This window comes from Herpailurus yagouaroundi, unplaced genomic scaffold, assembly GCF_014898765.1.
Source record: "Herpailurus yagouaroundi ecotype Mexico unplaced genomic scaffold, PumYag 141, whole genome shotgun sequence".
In the NCBI taxonomy this organism is placed as follows: domain Eukaryota; kingdom Metazoa; phylum Chordata; class Mammalia; order Carnivora; family Felidae; genus Herpailurus; species Herpailurus yagouaroundi.
Genome location: NW_024412396.1, coordinates 61,972,374 through 61,993,957, shown reverse-complemented (window position 1 = coordinate 61,993,957; position 21,584 = coordinate 61,972,374). Strand labels below are relative to the sequence as shown.

General features: G+C 46.7%; 1 protein-coding gene across 7 annotated transcripts in view; it reads left to right on the top strand.

Moving 5' to 3' along the window:
- FOXN3 (forkhead box N3) overlaps positions 1 to 21,584 on the top strand; it is a 405,238-nt gene that overhangs the window by 368,975 nt on the left and 14,679 nt on the right. For 5 of the 7 annotated variants that reach the window (XM_040477971.1, XM_040477973.1, XM_040477974.1 and 2 more), the window contains 2 exons: positions 5,947 to 6,012; positions 15,052 to 15,157. In XM_040477971.1, coding sequence (XP_040333905.1) covers positions 5,947 to 6,012; positions 15,052 to 15,157 — 172 coding nt within the window. The remainder of the gene's footprint in view (positions 1 to 5,946; positions 6,013 to 15,051; positions 15,158 to 21,584) is intronic. The other 2 variants (XM_040477975.1, XM_040477976.1) reach the window with 2 other exon arrangements.

Below are 21,584 nucleotides of genomic sequence, written 5' to 3'. Positions count from 1 at the left end.
CCCCCCCCCCCCCCCCCCCCCCCCCCCCCCCCCCCCCCCCCCCCCCGACAACAACAAGGTGAATTCCATATCTGTTTATTTTTGATGTATACTATTGAGACCATTTGACTCGAAGACCTACTTTTCTTGACCACAGCGCATGTCCACATAGCTCATTACAGAGTTTGTCAGCCTCAGAACTGTTTGCATTTTGCGACTGGATAATTCTTTGTTGTAGGGGGGCTCTCCCATACACTGTGGAATTCTGAGCAGCATCCCTGAGCTCTACCCATGAGATGCCAGTATTACCTTCCCCTCCCACCCCGTCATGACAATCAAAACTGTTTCCAGACAGGGCGCCTGGGTGGCTTAGTCGGTTAAGTGTCTGACTTTGGCCCAGGTCATGATCTTGCAGTTGGTGAGTTCAAGCCCCGCATCCGGCTCTGTGCTGACAGCTCAGAGCCTTGGAACCTGCTTTGGATTCTCTCTCTGCCCCTCCCCTGCTCACTCTCTGTCTCTCTCTGTCTATGTCTCTCTCTCAAAAATAAAAAATTCTTTTAAAAGAATGTCTCCAGACATTGCCATATGCCCTTGGAGGGAAGGGGTACAAAATCGTCCCTGATTGAAAAACCACTTCCTTAGTATATGGAGTGTACATAAATGAAATCACACGTGTCCAGAATTTGCCTGGGAATGTATACCTTAATCAGGGTTTTTATTTATTTGCTTGCTTGTTTATTGTTTTCATCTATTTCTTGTCTCCTTGGCCCTAAAAGTTATCCCAAGCATTTTTTTTCTCCATTTTCACGGACTAACCGAATACTTTCAGATGTGCAGCCTTGTACTCATGCAGCATTGCAGAAAGTGAATAAAGATATTTCAAAGCAAAGAGACCTAGTGATGTTAGAGATGGTAACAGATTTCTGGGGAGCACTTGGCATGGACTCATTTTGGGTGGTATTCATATACCCTTGATTTTCTATTACTAAAAGTAGTCCTTTACCTTTCCTACACATCAGAATCCTCTGGTGAACTTTTGCAAAACTCAGTGTCATCTGAGGTGGGGCCTGACATTTGGTTTTCTGGAGTTTCCAGGGGATTCCACTGCACATCAAGAGGTTTATGCTCTGGGGTGCCTGGCTGGCTCAGTAGAGCATACGACTCTTGATCTCAGGGTCATGAGTTCAAGCCCTACATCGGGCTTAGGGCTTACTTAAAAATTAATTAATTAATTTTTTTTTTAAAATGTGCTAACTTTTTCTTAAAATCACTCTTTCTTAAAAAAGAAAAGAGGGGTGCCTGGGTGGTTCATTTGGTGAAGCGTCCAACTCTTGGTTTCAGCTCAGGTCACGATCTCAAGGTGTATGGGTTCAAGGCCCACACTGGGCTCCACGGTGATAGCATGGAACCGCCTGAGATTCTCTCTCCCTCTCTCTCTGCCCCTCCCCTGCTCAAGCTCTCTCTTTTTCTCTCAAAATTAAGCAAGTAAACTAAAAAAAAAAAAAAAAAAAAAAAAAAAAAAGGCTTCGGCCCTGGAATGAGCAGTGGCAGCCCCAGACAGCTCTTGGATAAGCCCTCCGTTCGCTAGTTCGACAACTATTTATCTAGCACCCCTATGTTCCAGGCACTGTTCCAGGTGTTGGGAATACAGGCAGGTGAGGGGGAGCCCCGTAACAGGGCTCACTTGTTAGTGGAAAAGGTGAGAGAATAGGAGCACCTTGGTGTGTGCATTTGATTGCGCATCATGTCCTTGTATCCCATAATTTCTGTCCACATGGGTGTCATCTGTTCATCGTGGGTTTTTTGGTTTTTTTTTTTTATGCTTCGTGAATCTTTTTTTATTTAGTATTGTAAAGACCTTTCATCGTCCTATCAAACATTTCAGTTTATGAGGAGGAGTGGGGAGAACTAAACGTGTTAGACCTATGGACAATTAAACGATTTCTAAGAGAGTCACTGGTTGTAATTCTTCGGCTTTCCATACAGGCAATGCTTCATTATTGTTTCGTTAGATCAGTCAGCTCAGTGATGCTAAGGACAGTGCTCACGTTTTTGCAGCAGTTCTACGGCCACGACTTCCAACCGTCCATCGTATTCTTAGTTAAAATAGGTAGACTCTGCAGTCATTTCTCCATGAGCCCAGATCCCAGAAGAAGGAGAGCAAATGCAGACAGAAGCTACACTCCGAATCCACAAGACACCTGAGCCAGGCTGGATGGATTGCTCAGAGTGGACCCAGCAGATGCCCAGAATGACAGGTCATGGCTTTCCAGAAGCAATAGGGTATCCTTCCAGCCTTACCGAGGGTGTTCACTTCCTCCAAAAGCGTTGAAATAAATGCGCCTTTTGGTAGGTGCTCTTGGGAGTCCATAGTCCTGGCAGCCACAGGTCAGAAAGGGAAGAGGAAGTCAGGGGACTTTATAGGCAGAGCTAGGATCTATGTGGAATGAGTTGGAAGACCAACCAGTCCGCTCCCAAGTCTACAACCACCCACCACGATTTTAAAAGAAATGAACTCCACCCCTGCACATTTAAAGTCACGTGTTAATTAGCAGCAGACTGAGGACTTGACCCCAGGAGTTCTCGTGCCTCGACTACTTCTTTTCCCATCACTCACAGAGAAAAGGCCCTCCCCCTTTCCCCGTGCCCCAGAGAAACCCATCTCCACATTTTGGGGGAAAATGAAGTGCCATATCTGTCTATATTTTTTTAATCTATTTTTTTTTTTAATCTAAGAAACAGAACTGTTGTTTCTAGAGACTCTGTTACCTATTTCCATCACTGTAGCATAATGTATTTGTGTGTGTACCTTCGCGAGAAGAGGATTTGAAAGCATCTTTGAGGTGTGTGGCCGTTTTCCAGCCTTGTACTGCAGAGAAGAGGCAATGGAATAAGACAACCGCATTAAAGATGAAAATTGAAATGGGGCGCTGGGAACTGGTCCAAAGGAGAAGTAACATTTGTTACTGAGCCACGAGCAGAGGAGGAATTTTTTAATCCAGGCTTGAGATTGATTCTGATTTGAGGATGGTCGTAACTTTATTAAGCATCCGTGATGGCACGCTTGGTGTTAGACTGAATTAAGTAGGGGTAACTGATTTGGGGATTCTGTGTGAGGATGCTAAATTAGCATCCTAATTTTGGAAGATTGTACTCACCAAAAATAAAGAGGATAGTGCTTCTGTATTTTCCTGGACCCCTCACCCAGGTCCCTAGAGATGCAACAGCGAAGGGTGAAGGGTACGCCTGGCCAAGTAGATCTTCATTCCTAAAAAGAGTTCCTGACCAAAATATCTTTCTCTTTTCTTATGCTCATAAGCTGGATTGAACCACTTGCGGGAAGAAAAACCTCTCTTTTAAGCCCAGGGAAACTCATATGCAGTCAACCCACTGCTCATCCTCCCCTCCATCTAGTCCTTGACCTTGTTATCCTTCAGAATCAGCTGTGCCTCCAGAGCGGACCAGCCCCTAGCCCCAAAACAGTTGCCCAAGTGCCTAAAACCTTCCAGCCAAAAAACTCCAAACAAGCACTCTGGATTCAGGTGTCCTATTGGAATAGGAATACTTCCATCAGAAAGCCTCTCTGCTACCTAAAGATGTAAACCATCAGTGGTCTCTCCTGACCACAGAGAATTAAATCTTTCAGGGAGACCCACAGTGTGCTCACAGAAAACGCATCACCTAAGGTGGCATAGCACGTCTGCTTGCTCGGAAGGAAGCCACTGGAGGGACTTGTCCTGAATGAGTCGCTGTGTTTATTTGGCTCAGATGGGATGGGGGTGGTGGTCCCGGTGATGTTTTGTGGGCCTGAAGCACTTCCCAAGTTGCCTCTTAGGTTCCGCGAAATTCGTGTGCATGCTGCTGCTCTTTTGGTTCATGAAAGATTCTCTTTCTCATGTCTTGTGTCTTTCTCTCTGTGGCCCTTTGTACCTTTCTCTGGTGGTCGTGTGTTTCTGAAGAATAAAGAAATACTTTCTTTAATTTTCTGGGAAAACGAACAGGAAGAGGCTCTTGACATTTTGCCTGTATTTCCTCTTGTTCTGTCTGTCCCCATCGGACCTCCTGGTCGTTGTCGTTGAGGAAAAGTCTGGGTAAGAGTTGCCTGGGGAGACCGGGGCCAGGCACCCGGGCCAAGCCCTGGTTGCTGGCAACACTTTGCGTTCTCAAAGATGGCAAAGAATCTTAACTCTGCCAAGAAACAGGTGTGTTTTCTCGGCCCTGAAAGAGGAAGGGGCCCTTTCCAAAAAGAGGAAGTGGGAGGAGACCTCAGTCCCTCCATAAAACCTTCCAGAACCTAAGAGACCTGCTTTTGGCAACACGCTGTGTGGGGAGACGGGGGGCCTAGGGGCAGCAGGAACCCTGGGAACCATGAATAGGACCTTAAGTCTTTCAGCTCAACTAATATATATATATATGTTTTTTTAATATCAGTGGGGAACGATGACTGTTTTAGAAATGTCACCCCAGGAGTTGCCAAATAAGTTAATTTACCTGTTCCTCATGCTATTAACATAAACCTTCACTCCATGACAGAGTGTAAGTAAGGGGCCTCCTGCAGGCGAAATCGAAACTGGCCTCTAAAGTTCTTTCCCCCCTCCCCCATTTTTTTGAGACGCTGTCTTCTAGAACCAGCGTCATCCATATTATTAATCGCTTGTGGGGCTTTATACTGTATCACATTACTCCCTTGGAATGAAACTGCACATATGAAGTATGAAAAATGTACTTTTTTTAAACAGTAAAAAAGTCATTTCCTAGCATAATACCTAAAATAAAGTGCCGTGGAGCCATTAGTAGTAAATTGAATTTTTTGGCATGTAATTTGTACAAAAACTGACAAGTACGAGCCCCCCTGCCCACCCCCACCCGCCATCATTAGTCATTGGGTTTAGCGGACGCAGAGGTAGTAATCTGGAAGGGCAGGCATTTTGATGTCGACTTCAATTGCACACTTCATTTATTCGGACAGGGCACAGGCGGCAGCTTCTGTCACGGGGCATCACTGCACTATTAGCGAATTTCGCCCCAGGGCAGCTGGGACGCTGTTCTGGGGCAGATGTTCTTTTCAGCCTATTCAGTGACCATTCTTGGGAGTTGTTTACTGTTGCCATGGTGACTTTCATTTCCATAGCAGCAGCGCTGCTGTTTCTCAGAGGAAAATGAATTTAGTTATAAAAGGATAATATTTTTTCTCTGTCTCTATATAACCTGCCATCTGTCAACTGGTGGATCAGTAAGGATTCAGAAACCTATTAAGAATTATAGCAGCGAGGTGATGAGTATTCTTTTTGTCCCATATTAAAAGCAGTAATAGATGTGGAAGCAAACGCTGTGCCCTCAACATCATAACTTTCATGTTTCCTTTATATCTTAAGTGTGTGTGTGTGTGTGTGTGTGTGTGTGTGTGTGTGTGTATTAATGCCTTCACCACTTCTGCTACCACCACTGCGTGCACACAGCGTCTCGTAAAGTACAATTTACATTCTGCTGACAGATGGAAATGATCCGACGTCTTGTTTGTATCTCACTAGATGCAGGTATATTTAGGGCTTTCTCTTCTCGGTGCTGTGAGCTTCCCCAGTTCATCAAAGACTTCTGTAGCTAAATGTCCTATTGTCACCCCACTCCCCTACTCCTCCGTGCCAGGGGAGTAAGCTGTAGGGGTGCACAGATCAGCAACTTATCAGGAACATATAGTCAGATTATGAAATGAGCGAAATGAGGAAGGACCATGCTTTGTCTGAGAAACTTACTAACCTGCCCCTTAAATCTCATTCTAGAATACCTTTCTTCCTCTCAAACGCAAACGGGAAGAAAGTCACCTTTGGGATAGCTCATCTTGTTCCCAGATTTTTTTTTTTTTTTCTCTGTTGCTTTCATAAACTGTAACTTGCAGGGGGAAAAAAAAACCACACACAGACACCGGCCCCGTTGTAAATAATGTTATTTATTGGTTGATTTTTCCAGATCCTGACATTGATGCTGCCAGTGCCATGATGCTTTTGAATACTCCCCCTGAGATACAAGCAGGTTGTGAGTAGATATTTCTATAGCCTACAGCACCGTAGTTTGTGAACTTAACCTTCTCATTTATATACCAGGCCATAGGAAGAACTAATTCTCAAGTAGAACTTCCCTTGTAGAATCCCTTTAAAACTTAACCTAAGTGCATGATTACATGCATATGCCTGCAGACATGCGGCCACGCCTATGTGTGAATGAATGCATAGGTGTGTTTCCGAGATGACAAAGTTTTAATATAATCTCAGGGCTTAAGACTTGGGGGAAGGGAAGCAGACCCTATAATGGATTCCCGCGGAGAGAACTTCCTTTCTCCTGCAGGAATAGTTCCTGTGAGTTTGTAGTTTCTGCTAGAAGAGGCTTTGTGGGGCCAGCCTAACAGTGATGGAACTGAGCAGTGCCCGGTTTCAGAAATTTCTTTCCCCTTTGGGACCTCATTAATAGCAGGCTGCCGTTTTATAGCTAGAGAGGAGAGGAAAGTCCGGCAAGATGGGGACGCAAGAGCTTGAAGTAGCCTTGAAATGAACCATCATGATGCACCCCCACCCCCCACCCCGCATCATCCCCACCAGTCTTCCAAGCTGTCACAGAGAAGGGCCGGGCTGATTTTGCCAAGCAGGGCTCCTGTCTTCATCGGCCGTTGGCCACTGAGCAGTGTCAAGCTTGAAACAGCACTTCTTCTTCCTTGAACTTGTCTTCTATTGTGTCTTTTCCCACCTCTGAGCTACACCTTGGAAAGGTCTCCTTCCCGAGTGATGAACAATGACCTTAAATGGAGATATCTGTCTGTCCCCTCGTCCTCCTGACTTGAAGCTAGTTCCCCGGTCCCCCCTTCACCCCCACCCAGAACCCTGTTGAGCAGGTAGCCAGCTCACTTCCTGGGGTCTGCTCAGGACATTGCTGTGTGGCAGCCTCCTGTTGACGGAACACGCTGATAAGGTGATGCAGCGGACCCCAGCACCCACCGGGCTCATTCTTGGGGCTGGGCCCTCAGCTTGTTTGGGGCTCTGGCTCCCTGAGTCAGGGAAATCCCCCACGTTCATTCTCGGGTGCTTTTGTTAACAGTTAGCCCTCCACTGGTCACAGCCTTCCCCGCAGCTTTGGGAAATTTGAGTCTATCCTTTCTCCTTCCTACTTTTAAAAGACCCGAGAGACGTGTCTCAGGAGAGACTCATCCCCCTGGCAGGGGCTGCCATTACCTGCTCCGAAAGGCGTAGAATTCCCTTTCTTTCTTGGCTAATCTCAGATTGCCAGCAGTTGAAGTGTTAGAGGCTGCCCACACCTCCGAGAAGCAAACGCCATTGCTAAGCACTTGTGTAACTAGCACAGTCCAGTGACTAGCAGTTACCCTGTAATGTGGTTTTTAAATGACGTTTGAAGTTGCAGAGAAATTGAAAACAAAACAAAACTCCATTCTCAGATGACATTGCGGGAAGAGTGCAGACAGATTGTAACCAAGTTACAGTCTGAAACAGTTTCGGGAGTCATGTTGCATGACTTAACAGTGAGGAAAACACTTTTCTCACCAGAGGCGTAGAAGGTTCAGGAGCATCTTCGCTAGCACCCGGCCACTGTGCACAGGGATCACTGGCTTAAAGAAAAGCTTTTGATGAACCAGAATGATGGAATTAAGAGGGAAAGAGGCAGGGGGATTGGTCATTAACGGATCCCTAGCAGCTTCCATGGAAGTCCATTATCAGTAGTGGCTAAATGAACTTCTCCCTCCTCCCTCACTATAACACTCAAACTATAAATAATTATTTTTTCAGGGTATCCATAGTCTTACTTGCATGGAAATGCAGAATTTGAGTTTTAAAAGTTCAGTGTTTATGTGTCAAAGCTGTAGGGCTTTTTTAGAAGGCTTTCTTCCTCAGTGTTAGCTCTGTGAGAAATTCAGCCTCAGCCCGGCCTTCGTGAAAGCTCCAGGCCAAGAAGACAGCTCCAGTGTCCAAGAAGGCAGGAACCAGGAAGCCCACAAAAGTCATGGAAGGAGAGGCCCATTGGCAGGAGCCTCCAAGAAATAAATGTAAAGACTAGGGAGGGGGTAGGAGCATCATCTTTGTGTTCTCCTTCCCATCTGGCCCCAATCTCTAGTAAAATCCTCTAATGGTCAAGCTAGCACATGGTCAACAGGCCGGAGCAAAGCCCCTGAAGATGTGAACAGGACTTTAGGAAAGAAGTGAACATGCACTTGGGAAGCCAGGTGGCCACTGGTCAGCCTCCCAGTAAAGGAGTCGGGGGCAGGGCGGGGGGGGGGGGGGTCTCTAGCTGGGGGCCTCGGTCTTCTCTTAGCACTTCTCGGCTTCCCTCTGCCTCCCCCTCCCCTTGTCCTTATCTTATGTTGCGTGTTTCTTTTCCTGGGATTCGGTGAGTGTCTGGCCTCCTGAAGGGAGAAGGGGTAGATACTTTCTGTGGTGCAGCCTCCATACTCCTGCCCTGCCAGCTGCCCCCGAGGCCTGGAAAAAGTGGAAGGTGATTCCTCACCAAAAAGGTTCAGAGGCGGCAGACACCCAGCCCCGGTGGTGGAGGGCGGGCGGCCTGACTCATGGTGTTTGTGTGCACGTGTCCCGGTGTGGACGTGGGTGCCTAGCATTCAGGCATCCCCTCTGCCCACGCACGGGGAGCACAGGTTCGCATCTGCACGCAACTGCCTGTGTCCCGCCCCCAGGCTGCGCTGTGGCCGAGCTGTTTACAGAGCCTCCTCATGCACTATTTATAGCCCCTTGTTTTCCCCTCCTGGGCTAGGATGCTGCTTGAACAGGGGCCACCAGGCTCGTCTGTCTGCTGCTGTCACTTCCAACAGTAAGAGCCTGGCTTGGGTGACTTGAAAGGCTTTTCCTTTGCCATCGACCTTCATAGCCGCCCCACTTAAGGTCACCGTACAGCAGCCACTTAGATTGTTTCCTCTCTTCCTTCCCTGCGCCCAGCATCTGCAAAGCTAGCTCGGGGCTGGCAAACCAGCCACCGTCCACAGTCCAAGCTGAGTAGATCGTACAAAGGAAACTTCTCAAGAAACTGGTGAGAATCACAGTCAGCCAGGCCCCTTCATCTTTGAGGGGGTCCCACAGTGCCCCAAGGGAGCTCAGCCTGCCCCGGACCCTGCCCCTGGTATTACTTGAGCTGGCTCCTTATGGGTCCCATCAGTCTCTCCTGGCGACCGGATGCTTCACTTTCAATGAGGCAGCTGAGTGCATCTAATCAAAACCGCAGGCTTCAACATTTTGTCCCCACCCCCATCCCCCGGAGCCCCAGTGATGATGTTATCTTTTCCAGACTTTCCGCTTTGCAGCCTGGGGAACATTCTAGAAGGTATGCTGTTGTGTCTTGCATGTGCTATAGGACACCACTTCCAGAAAAATCAGCACAGGACATTGCTGCTTCATTATCTCTTGAACTTTGGGTTGTGCTTCTAGACCCATCCACCTCCCCCTCTCCCTTCAAAGTAGCCATATAGACTAATTCCAGCTTCTAGAGTCTACTTAAGTACCTGCTTTGCTGTTCCCCTCTGACAAGCCCTGTGAGTCATCTTTAACCCCAATGGAGGGATTGTTAGGAAGTCAGATCACCATTCTCATCTTCAAAGGCTTATATAATCCCTAGTTGGAATGTTCCCAGAGAGGAACTCTGGATGATAAACAAAGCAACCAAATGGGACAGCAGAGGTGAGGGAAGGAGGCAGCGTTCCACACCCCCTGGAGCTACAGTGTGCATCCAGCACACCAGGCACTGGAGAAGGAAGGCGACCAGGACGGAGGCTCCCCCATTCCAGCCCCCTCCCCAGCATCTTTCCAAGTAAGCAGGTGGAAAGTCCCACTTCGGGAAGGGGAAGGATTATCGGAAGCACTAGCTGCTCAACTTATGGCCTCTGGTAGTGTCAGCCAGGGCTGCCCTCCAAAGGCAGCAGGAGCTCAGAGGTTAATTTTAGAAGCCGTGAAAATCAAGGAAGCTGAGCATCGGGAAGGAGGCTGGGGAGGCTGGGACGGGGCCACACCGAGGGTGGCGGAGCGTGGAGGGAAGTTTGTCTTGTGCCACAGACGGTTTTCTTGGGTCCTCCAGGTGATCACGCTTCGATCACGGTGAGCAGTGCTGCTTGGTTCACTCCTCTTTCTGCGTGTTACTTTCTTATTGCCTAAAAATAAGTAAGTTTAGAGTCACTCTACACTATAAGAGAAAGGGGATGGTCAGCAAGAAGTGGGAGCCGTGGGGCCCCTGTCCTTGGCGCCCCGTCCCAGGAACCCGAGAATCTCAGAGACGTGTCTTCTTGTGTGTAAAAGCTGAACGTCGAACTGATCTGACAGGAAAGGATGGTTGCTGGAGGCCTGTGCCTTTTGCAGTGACCGCCACAAGCATATCCAGTTTTCTCACTGTACTCTTCTGGGCTGGAGGGCTGGAGCCATGGTACAATTTCAGTACAATTTCAATACACTGGGTGGGACGGGCTGGTTGTAAAGGGCTCGGTCTGATTTACCCTGGGGGCAATGCAGAGGCAAAGGAAGGGGTAGATAGACCGTGCTGGTAGGAAAACAGCTGAGGAATGGATTCATGCTCCCTCCGAGTCTCCAGAACCAAAGACGGGTTAATATGGACCTCACAGACATTTTAGACAGGCTGTGATTCGTTTTCCAGAAGGCACGTTCCTGACGCTTGGGGATGGAGACAGGCAGGAGAAAAGATGGGAGAATAGTTAAGTGTCACAGCTGGCTTCTGGCAGCCCATGAGCAAATAGGAACACATCACCATCCCAACATGAAAAGCGCTGCCGGTGATGAGGACTGAGAAGTGCCAGGTTTGGTTGGCAGAGGCAGCATTCAGTTGCAGCTCATTTGAGAGCAAACTCCAGGAGTCAGGAGAAGAGCCTCGTTTATGTGCCAGAAGTCTGTGAGGTTCAGGAAATGGCTCAGGGAAAGCCTTTTAGTGCTGCGGAATAGCTTCGTCCGTGAGATTCTCTTTGAAGTGAATACACTTCATTAATCCGGAAGATGTGGGCAAATGCAGAGTTGAGATATCTGAAAAGCATAAAAGGCTGGAAGAATTTCTCCCTGTCTTGACCTCCACCCCACCCCCCAACATCCCCCTTAGGCCCTGTTCCTTATAATTAGTAAGAGGAAGGTAGAGAGGTGCATGGGATAGTGGAAGGACAGACAAGATGGTGATGAAGAGCTTATATACTGGACCGGCCGCCGAGCTAAGCAATTTACATCAGTCGTCTTATTTAACACTCAGCAACACTCCTATGGGCTGTTTATACCAGGTTTGCAGCTGAGGAAACTGAGGCACATGAAAGTTGAGGCACTTGCCCAAAGCTGCAGAGCTAGTGGGGAGGCAAGACTGGGGCGGACGGAGGCCATGTTGCCCTGAGCTTGTACTCTTAACCACTGCAGAGCACTTCTTGCCTGGAGGCTGAGATGAGCTGAGGACACGAAAAGACCCTGGTCCCCAGTCTATGTTCGCTTCCTTTCTTTGTTCCTCTCCCTGTAGGGCATCCCCCCTGGGGCGTAACAGTTCTAGGCGCTTGGGCAGAGGACTCTGGGCTTAGGGCACTGTCCTTGGGGTTGCTTTTCTCCTTTGGCTGGCAGATGACTCCCTGGCCATGCTATGTGACTCCCATCTGCTGTCTTCACTGTCCAGGGCACCCCAGTCTTTGTCCCAGAATTATAGGTGTTTCAGGTATTTCCCACAGGGGTGACTCTGACATGGGACCAGAAGCCCCATAAGAGCTGTCACCGTTCCTCCAGCTACGTTCTGTGACCAGGAAGATGGCTAAGTTCTTCCAACATGGTCTGGGTTTGTTCTGTTCTGTTCTTGTGGACTTTGGGCTCACCTGGAATGGAGAAAGCACAGGCTGCCTCAGGATGCTCAGGGGATGTTGGTTATGTTGATGTTGATGATGATAATATTGATGACTAAGAGGTAATTTTGTATAACAGTAGTGCCTTTATTAACTCAGTTAAATCTCCACTCTGTGAGATAAATACCATTTCTGTCCCCATCCTCTTAAGTGGCTTGCTCAGGGGACACAAGCAGTAAATGACAGAGATGGGATGCAGACCCAGAGATGGGATGCAGAGATGGTGTTGGACCCCTCCAACATCAGAGTCTGGCTCTCAGCCGCCGTGCTGCAAACCTTTTCCCCCGCTCAGAACCCTTTCATGGTTTTCCCCATATCCATGGGATGAAGCCCAAACGCACCTCATTTCTGCAGAGGGATCATACGCTTTAGCCAAGTTAGTTTTTGTTCTTGTGCACATCGTAATTTTTATTACTTCCAGGCCTTGTATATGCCGTTCCTGTGCCTTTGAATGCCAACTCCGACTGGAGTTCTACAGGAAATCTTCCCAGACACCCTTTACTTCGGGTTAGATGCCTCCATCCTTCATGCCTATAGGCCGCTCGCCCCGCTTACCACAGTGTATTTCCATTCTCTGTCTGTCCCACTTAGCTGTGGCGACCCTGCGTCTCCTTCATGGAATACATAAGCAGATACTCGGTATGTTAATCCATGCATCGATACAGTCTGTATATGGGACTGTAATAATTTTGCTGGCAAGAATTACGACTGTGGTGTGGATTTTAAGGGTTTAAGTGATTTTAACAGTAGTCCTTTCTATCAGATTTGCTCGCCGTTCTAGATGAGATCTTTAGTGACTGATATCTTCACTGGTATTATCAGAATGGGACTGAGCCTGTGGTTTCTGGCCATTTCAACAAGACTGCCGTACGGCAAGATAACTGAAAAACCCTCTCCCGCGATCTCCAAAACAGACAGACAAACTAAAAGCCTCTCTTTTCAAGCAACCTGAAGCCTCTTCTACAGGCTCTAGAGTCCTACTGATTTTTGCATGTCTGTCCTTGGGAATTGCTGCTACTTTTCCTCCTATATTTTCTTCTAAAACGTTTCTCATTTTAGTTCTCACATTTGCATTATGATCCATTTCTAATTAACTTTCGTGTATGGCCATGAGGTAAGGACCAAGGCTCATTTTTTCCTGAACGGATCGCCGGTTGTTGTAGCTCTGCTTCCCTTCATCGTATTGTCTTGATACCTTCTGCCAAAAGTCAGTTGGCCACATATTTGCGGGTCTGTTTCCGGATTCTGTTTTCTTCCATGATCTGTGTGTCTGTGTTCACACTAATACCACGCCGTCTCGTAGCTGTAGAGGAGGTCTTGAAATGAGTATGTAGATCAGTTAGTATAAATTTTAGATACTCTTCCTCAGAAAGAACTCATCAACGAAGCAAAATAGGATGCTTCCCTCCAGTATTACATTATAACAGGCTTCGTGCTTTTAGATACCTGGTAAGGCTCCTGTCTCCGATGATCTGCTATCCGAAACCAGGCTGATAGTAAGGAACGGGTAAGAGTTCCTGATCTAGTTCAGCCTACTGTCACGGTTAAATGGGGTAAGTGAATGGAAAGATTCCGGACCCCTGGACTACATTAGTAGTAGTTGGTTTAAGTGCCGGTTTTTGTCTCCCATCCACCTTTTATAAAACCCAATAGCAAGAGCCTTACACAAACCTGGAAGAGAAATAGCAAAAATTCTAGCAAGAGCCACAGAATTCTCTAGGAATCGGCCTGTATAACATCATCCATGTTCAGGAGTGGACACTCATCCTACGTGAAAGACCTCTAGTTAAAGGTTCAGAAAATTTATGGAAACATGCCCTTAGAGGCCTAAACATTACAGGAATAAAAAGTCTGTGTTTCGTAAAGAGTGTTCTCCACAAATAATACTGACTTTGACACTTAATACCCAGAAGGGTTTTACATTTTTTGTATGTATAATTTTCTAGAGGCTCTTTGTTTGAGAAGGCATGATTTATCCACCTTGCCTCTGGATGAGACTGTGCGGGGGGCTCCATGGACACAGCCAGAGCCCTGGGGACTCAGGACATTGACGGCAGAAGGGTTCCTAGGACACTGTTCCGAGAAGGAAGAAGAGATTTCAGTAACTTGCACAAAGTCACACAAGAGAAACTGAAATGAAAGCTAAGACTCCAAGCCCTGCCTCAGTGCTTCCCGATGCACGCCTGGCCCTGGAGACACATGGAGGAGGGGGTTGGTTGTACAGTAAGAATATTAGCTTGAACCTAATGAAACTGCTGTCTGGGAGGTCAAAAAAGATGGACGATCGGGGATGTCCTGTGGTTCCCCTGTGGTGTAAACCCTCATACAGGGGTGAGCCCACTGTGGGTTTGTATGGAAACAGACATCATCTGATGGGCACTGGCAAAAAGGTCGGCTTACGATTGCTCCAGGGATGTGTGTATTTAGGAGAAGGCGGGATGGTGAGAGAACTCTGGGGAGATTTGCTTGGGGAAGCTTCGAGGAAGGAGGCAGTGGGTCCTCCAGAGTGGGCTGTGCATGGTTCTGAGACGGGAGCCAGAGCCACCCTGCCAACCGTCCACTCCCAGCCACACTGAGGAAGGGGTCTTTCCTCCGGCGGCCGAAATCGTTGTGAGCACACACTGTGTTGTGAGCACTGAGGTGCCAAGCAACTTATAAAATCAGCTTTGCTTTCCTTTTGGCTCCTGTTTTCTCTTGTCAGGTTAAGGACAGATAGAAAGATGTTCTCGGCTTCTGACCATCACCAGAGAAGCATGAAGAAATGCTTTTGTTTGGTCATTGCTGTTAGACTTGTGTTAGTGTTCTCGAGATCTTGTTAGGGTCTGAGTGGAAAGAAAAGCTTATATTTAATAAACGCAAGGAAGTAATGTTTGAAGCCCACTTTTGAAAACTCACCCTTTTTTAAACCAACGCATCAATAATTTGATGGTAAGGTATTGGTCTGACATGGCCGACCGAATCTCTTTCTTGAGGCGTGGTATCTTTCTTTCCCCTTCTACGTGTGTGCATATGTGTGTGTGTGTGTGTGTGTGTGTGTTTCTATCACTGCTCACTCCTTGTGCCTATAATAACCACTTTCTCTCTCTTCTTTTCTTCTCTCTCTCTCTCTCTCTCTTCCTGATGTATCCAGAATTTCTGACTCAAAACAGAAATGTTCACCTTTGAATTCACGTGTGGTATCTTCTTCCGTTTTGTTTTTCCAGTTCCTCCAGGAGTGATACAAAATGGAGCACGGGTTCTGAGCCGAGGGCTGTTTCCTGGAGTTCGGCCGCTGCCAATCACTCCCATTGGAATGACGGCAGCTGTGAGGTAAGGGAGGCACTCGCTGGACAAAGCCTGCCGGAAGGAGTGGGAAGGGCATCATGTGTCCCACGGGGCCACTTGGGATGAAGAGGACCAGCCTCTAAGGAGTGAAGACAATCAACTTGGTTTGGGTGTTAAGAAAAGGCCAAGTAGGGGCGCCTGGGTGGCTTACTCAGTTAGGCGTTCGACTTCGGCTCAGGTCATGCTCTCATGGTTTGTGGGCTTGAGCCCTGCATAGGGCTCTGCGCTGACAGCTCGGAGCCTGGAGCCTGCTTTGGATTCTGTGTCTCCCCCTCTCTCTCTGTCCCTCCCCCACTCTCACCTTGTCTCACTCTGTCTCTCAAAAATAAATAAATGTAATTAAAAAAAATTTTTTTTAAAGAAAAGGCAAAGTAACTCCCCAGGGACCCCAATCCAGCTTCTCCTTCTGGGCTCAAATTATCTTAGTTTCTTTGTAGATGAGGAGATGAAGACAAATTAAGCTTTTTTGTTGAAGAAGGTGGGACAAGGTGGGAATAAGGAAGTGGTGAGCAAGTTGTTCATTAGATTCTAGGCTAACTGGTCTACCTCCAGAATGAAATGCAAAATCATGTGTGAAAAGTGCCTTTGGTTACTGGGATAGAAGTAACATGGGGCATCACTCCCCTGCTTCCAAGAGTCAGGTCAGTTGCCAAACCACATGAACTCTTCCTTGGGAAATTTCCTTCTTCCATCCTTCTTATCTCCACTGCTGGCCCTGGATTAGGGTCTCTCGCTAGCTTAGACCTTTTACATGTGCCAGTGTGGATGCCGCCTCCCATTTTCCTGCTGCTTCTCTGCCCATTCCCGCCCACCCATCAGCCACTGTCAGACTCATTTCCTAAAATGTGCCTCTCCAGCCGTCTGCAGAAACACCTTCCATGGCTCCCACACATCAGCCTGACATAACCCCAGTCCTCTGGTGTCCTCGAACCAAATTTGTTCCCCAGATATGTCTAGCATTGGCCGATCTTATCCATTCGGTTGCCTCTATGTAGACTTCGCTCAGCCCCCACATGCACCTCCTTCAGGGTCCATCACAAAAATGATTGCTTCACAAAGCTTTTCTGAACATGGCCTCTGAGCTTGCCCTGGATGAATTTCCCTTTCCTTTGAAAGCCCCCATATTTTGGTTGTGGCCCTTTAATGGGTGACTCGGTGTAGTAAAATTCCTGTGTGTGTGTGTGTCCTTCTCTGTTGTCAATGGTTCGCTTGGCGTAGACAGGCTGGGTCTCACGTGGCTGATGCCTCCTCAGGTTTGCCCAGGCTCTTGCTTGGAAGGCCCATCACATTGCCCCCCTCCACAGCATCATCTGCTTGCTCACTCTGCACTGTTGGATCAAGTTTGCACCTGAAGACCGTTTTTCTTCCATAGAGTGTCATGTCCCAGAGGAAACCACCCCAGAAAGTCTGCTAGCTGGGTCCTGAGGGAGACACAACGTCGAGCTCACTCGTGTGAAACAACCACACGGTGCTTTCCCACTCACTCTTCTGGCCAACCAGCCTTGTCTTGCCAAGATGGAAGTCCCTCAGTCTTCAGGGCAGACGCTGGTGTCTAGGACCTGATAAGGAAGGAATTTGGTTGGAATTAGAATAATAATAATAATAAAGTTAGAAAACCACTTATCATTTCTGCTAGCCCAACATGGTGATACTTTCCAAAAATATATGGAAGGCCCTCTCTTATACTTCTCTAGGATCTTTCTTGGTTATCTGTAGGTCAATAATTCTCGAGTTCTTAAATGATAAGCCTTTTCCATGCAGCCAAAGTATCAACACCTTTGCCTCGCATTATGAGAGAAACACGTTCCATTTTCTTTTCTTACTTAACATCTTTTCTGCCTCACCTCCTGGCTTACCTTTTTGGTTGACAGGACTTTGAGACTGTAGACTGTTTGCATGTGGAGCAACAATCTATGTTCATTAGCATATTCTAAGTGTAGATTTCAGTTTGTTGTCTTGAGCAGTCTTTCGGCGCCTGCCACGTGGATCTGGATGTGGCTCCAGCCATTCCTCGTAGAAGGGCACAGAAGAGCCAGGCACGGGAGGGAGAGACATGAGACCAAGTTGGCCTTCAGCAGGAGCCACCCCCTGATTTTAATTATTACCCTTGTGGTGTATGTTATCATACATTTTACTGATTAGTACTCCCAAGAGGCATTATTTAAAATGCTGATTTTTTTGTTGTTGGTGTTCTAGTTATGTTCTGGTTAGAAGATAACAAAACACCACAGCAAAACAATGAAGTCTTGTCTCTGGTTAAACAGCTGCCACTTATCCAGTCCAATGAGCACCTCACTTTGGCTTTTCCACAGTAAAAGACCACAAAACAGGTTTCAGGTGCAGTCAGGAGACAGCGATAACACTAGGTATTCAATCAGGGAGACTTTCATGTTAAGAACCATTAACCAGAGAGGAAGTTATTAACCAGATAACTGGAAGGGTGAAAAGAGGTCTCCGGGTGTCCTGGAGAAGGTAGTCACTGGAAGGAGCCGCATCCCCTCGGGCTAAGGAGGAAGGGAAGAGGTTGGGATGGTTGCCCCGTGGGAGTGGGGCTCAGACCTCAGAAGAGGAGCTGGGGTCGGAGATCCGGACCTCTGAGGGGTACCCCTCAGCTTGGGCTAGAGGCTCTGATCTCAGAGGAGGGACCTATGGAAGGACCAGAGGGATGTTAGGAGATCTCGGGATCTCCTGCTGGCACACGTCCTCTAAGGGAACATGAAGAAGTTGGTTCTGTAAGCATTAGGAGGACCACAGCTGGATTCAGCAGCTACTACAGGAATGAACTGCCACTACAAGTGAACAGGACACACACAAGAAGGAGCGTGTCCTTTCTTCCTCCACCCCCTTCCCAGTCTCTCAGTGGCAACTCCTGTTATCCAAGCCTAATGTGAAGCCAGGTGGTGCAGCAGACGTGTGGCTTGAACAGCCCAGCCCCAGCCCCAGCCTTTGAAACACTGTAAAAAGGTGCGTTTGAGGCTGAGTGAGAGTAGCTGCAAAATGGCACAACATGGCTGTCCACTATGAAAGCACGCAAGGTCTCAGGACCTTCCTGAGCATCAGAGAAGTTGTCAATAAATGTGCCACTGCTGTTTGCAAAAACTAGACAGGTTACCATAAAGAAGAGATGACCAATAAAGAAAACCATTGTGCGTTACCAGTGCATTGTTCCACTTCAGTGTTAGGAGAAATGAAGGGGGGGAGAGGAGTGTTGTGTGCTCTCTGTAAGGTCAAGGACCCTTGCTTATAATACACTGCCTTCTTCATGTCCCAAATGCCTGGCAAATAATAGGCACTGAGATGCTTCCAGAAAGAATAAACATAAACACAGCCACAGAGGTATCTGCAGAATCAGTGTCTGTCTAAAACCCACAAATAAGTTTTCTGGGGTGGGAGTGGGGGACGGATCTTGTTTTGCTCTTTCACATTCACTGTAATTTTTTTTTTTTTTTTTAATTTGACCATGTGTCAGCCGAACCTGAATTCAGCTAAGGTTAAAAGGAAAACAGCCCACAGGAGACTAAAACAATAGCAGATGTCTGCCAGACCCCACGACAGTGACCAAGGGATCCTGGGGGTGTTCAGTGTTTATGTCACTGCCCCCATCAGTTCAGCCAGGGATGGAGGGAGGGCCAGAGACTCACCCACTAAAGACCAATTTCCGACTCTGCTTTGTGTGACAGGTTTTCTGTGTGAGTCTAAGCGACTTCTCCTTAAGCGAAAATATTTGTCTTTCAGGGATTTTTTTTCCACCACCGAGTGGCAAAGGCCATGTTTGTTTGTCTTAACTCGGAAACTGTTATTGACATAGATGAAGTGTTACTTTTATTAGCTGATCATTACACAGCTTGTATTTGCTGGGTTCCTTTGCATATAATTATGATGTGAAATCTCCTTGTAAGAGTATCTGTCAATAGTGTAATTGACTTTACAGTGTTGACTTTTTACTCAATAACCTCAGAGATTGGCCCATCCTTAGTTGTTGGAAACCTGCTTATTTTTAAATTTGCCTGGGCGTAGAGTCCTCAAGACACATTATCCTCAAAATAACTGCTCACACATCTTAGTTTTATGGCTGTGTCTTCTGTGTTCCCAGTGAAATTCCTTGCAGCGAATACATTGAATGGAACAAACGATTATAGCCCTAGAAGAACTGTTTCTGGCCCTCTTGGGAAACAGGAGCCTCAAGTTTCCTACATTTATAGCACTCTGGGCTGCCTCCCAGGTAGGGCCCATAGCAACTCTCTGGGATCTGGGCCACCTTGCCTTCAACCCTTACGGCTCTTTTTTGACCCATTAAATGTCCAAGGCTTACCAAAGAGGACTGGGGAAAAAATGGATGGGCGGGGGGGGGGGGGGGTAGGAGTCCTTCAGAAGGCAACAGAGCCCAGAAATCACATATGAGAACTCAGGAGCCAAGTTTCTTGGGTCCTTATCCTGTGGTTGTGTGATGTTGGACAGGTGCGCCTGGGCTTCTCATGAGAAAACCAGTCTTACGGGTTATTAGGGTAACACAGTTATGTTACTGACACAGGGTGTGCGTTACGTAGGTGTTTGATAAATAACATGGAGAAACAAGCAAACCAATTCAGAAATGGGCAAAGGACTTAAATAGTCATCTCTCCCAAGAAGATATACAAATGGCCAAAACACATGAAAAGCTGCTTAGCATCACTAATCATTAGGGAAACGCAAATCAAAACTGTGAGATGCCACTTCACGCCCATTAGGATGACTCCTAGAAAAACCAGAAAACAATGAGTGTTGATGAGAATATGGAAAACTTGGAATCCCTGTACACTATTGGTAGGGATGTAAAATGGTGGAGCTGTTATAGAAAACACTATGGCAGTTCCTCAAAAAATTAAAAAGAGTTACCATATGACCCAGCAATCCTTCTGAGCATGTACCAAAAAGAACCAAAAGCAAGGTCTCGAAGGGATATTTGTTCATCCACATTCATAGCAGCACTATTCATAGTAGCTGAAGTGTATAAGCATCCCAAGTGTCCGACAACAGATAAATGAATAAGCAACATGTGGTGTATACACACAATGGAATATCATTCAGCCTTAAAATGAAGGACATTCTGACACGTGCCACAATATGAATAAACCTTGAGGACGTTACATTAAGTGAAATAACCCAGTCACAAAAAGATGAATACTGTATGATTCTACACATACAAGGTATTTAGAGTGGTCAAAATCAGAGAGAGAGGAAATAGAGAGGTGGTTGCCAATGGCCCAGGGAGGGAAGGAATGGGGAATTAGTATTTATTGGGGCCAGAGTTGCGGTTGTATAAAATGAAGAATCCCAAGGATGGATGGTGGTGATGGTTGCACAATATTATGAATGTATTTAATACTACTGAACTGTACAATGAAAAGTGGTTAAGATGGTAAGTTTTTCAGGTTTGTATATTTTACCACAATAAAACCAATTGGAAAAAAATAAAATTAGTAATGTGGGGAGCCTCTTGGATTCATCTAGCCTGCCCCCCATAGACCTTCCCAGGTCTCCTTTTTGAGCACCTGAAGCTTTGCCCTAAGTCCCAGGAAAAGGCTTGCATTGAGCTTATTATGCCAAGAAGAATGGCCATTGGTTTTAAGGAATGATGGTGGTCATCCGAAAGAGAGCAAGTTTTAATTTATAAGAAAGTTCCATCTAATCACCGTCTGAGACTGCTTAATTTCATTTGGACCTCGTGAAAACTGCAATTCCTGTGGAACATGAAGCAAGTCAGAAATTAATACTCTTACTGTAATACAAACATTAATACTTAAGGTCCTGTCAGAATACAATCATCAGGAAAACTCTCTCAGCCTAAGGTCTGCTCCTGGTCATCTAACTATGTCTTTCCCCTTGAGAAGATGTTTGTAACAGGAGTTCAGGAAGCCGAGAGCCTTCGGTGTTAAGATAGGGTGTGGTCTAGCTGTACAACTTGAGGGAAGATTTGCCACTGGTCTTTTTTTTTTTTTTTTTTTTTTTTAAGGAAGTATAGTTGACACACAATCTTACCTTAGTTGCAGATGTACAGCATAGTGATTGGACAAGTCTGTATATTTTGCTGTGCTCGTGACAGGTGTGGCTACCATCTGTCACCATGCAACACTATTAAAATATCATTGACTATATTCCCAATGCTGTACCTGCCACAGGTCTTCTTTATACTGTATTTTGTTTTGTTTTTAAAGACCAAGCACCTGTCAGCTTATACCTTCTGAAATCATGGTCTTTGAAGGCAACTCTGAAACTCAGGATTAGATTATGCTCTGTGGTAGGAGGGAGAGAGGAAATACTGCGGGGACAGTGTGGCTTATTTTTAATTTCTTTCTGAGTTCATTTTGGTAACTGTAGGAATTTGTCTACTTCACCTAAGCTTTCAAAAATATTGGCATAAAGTTACTCATAA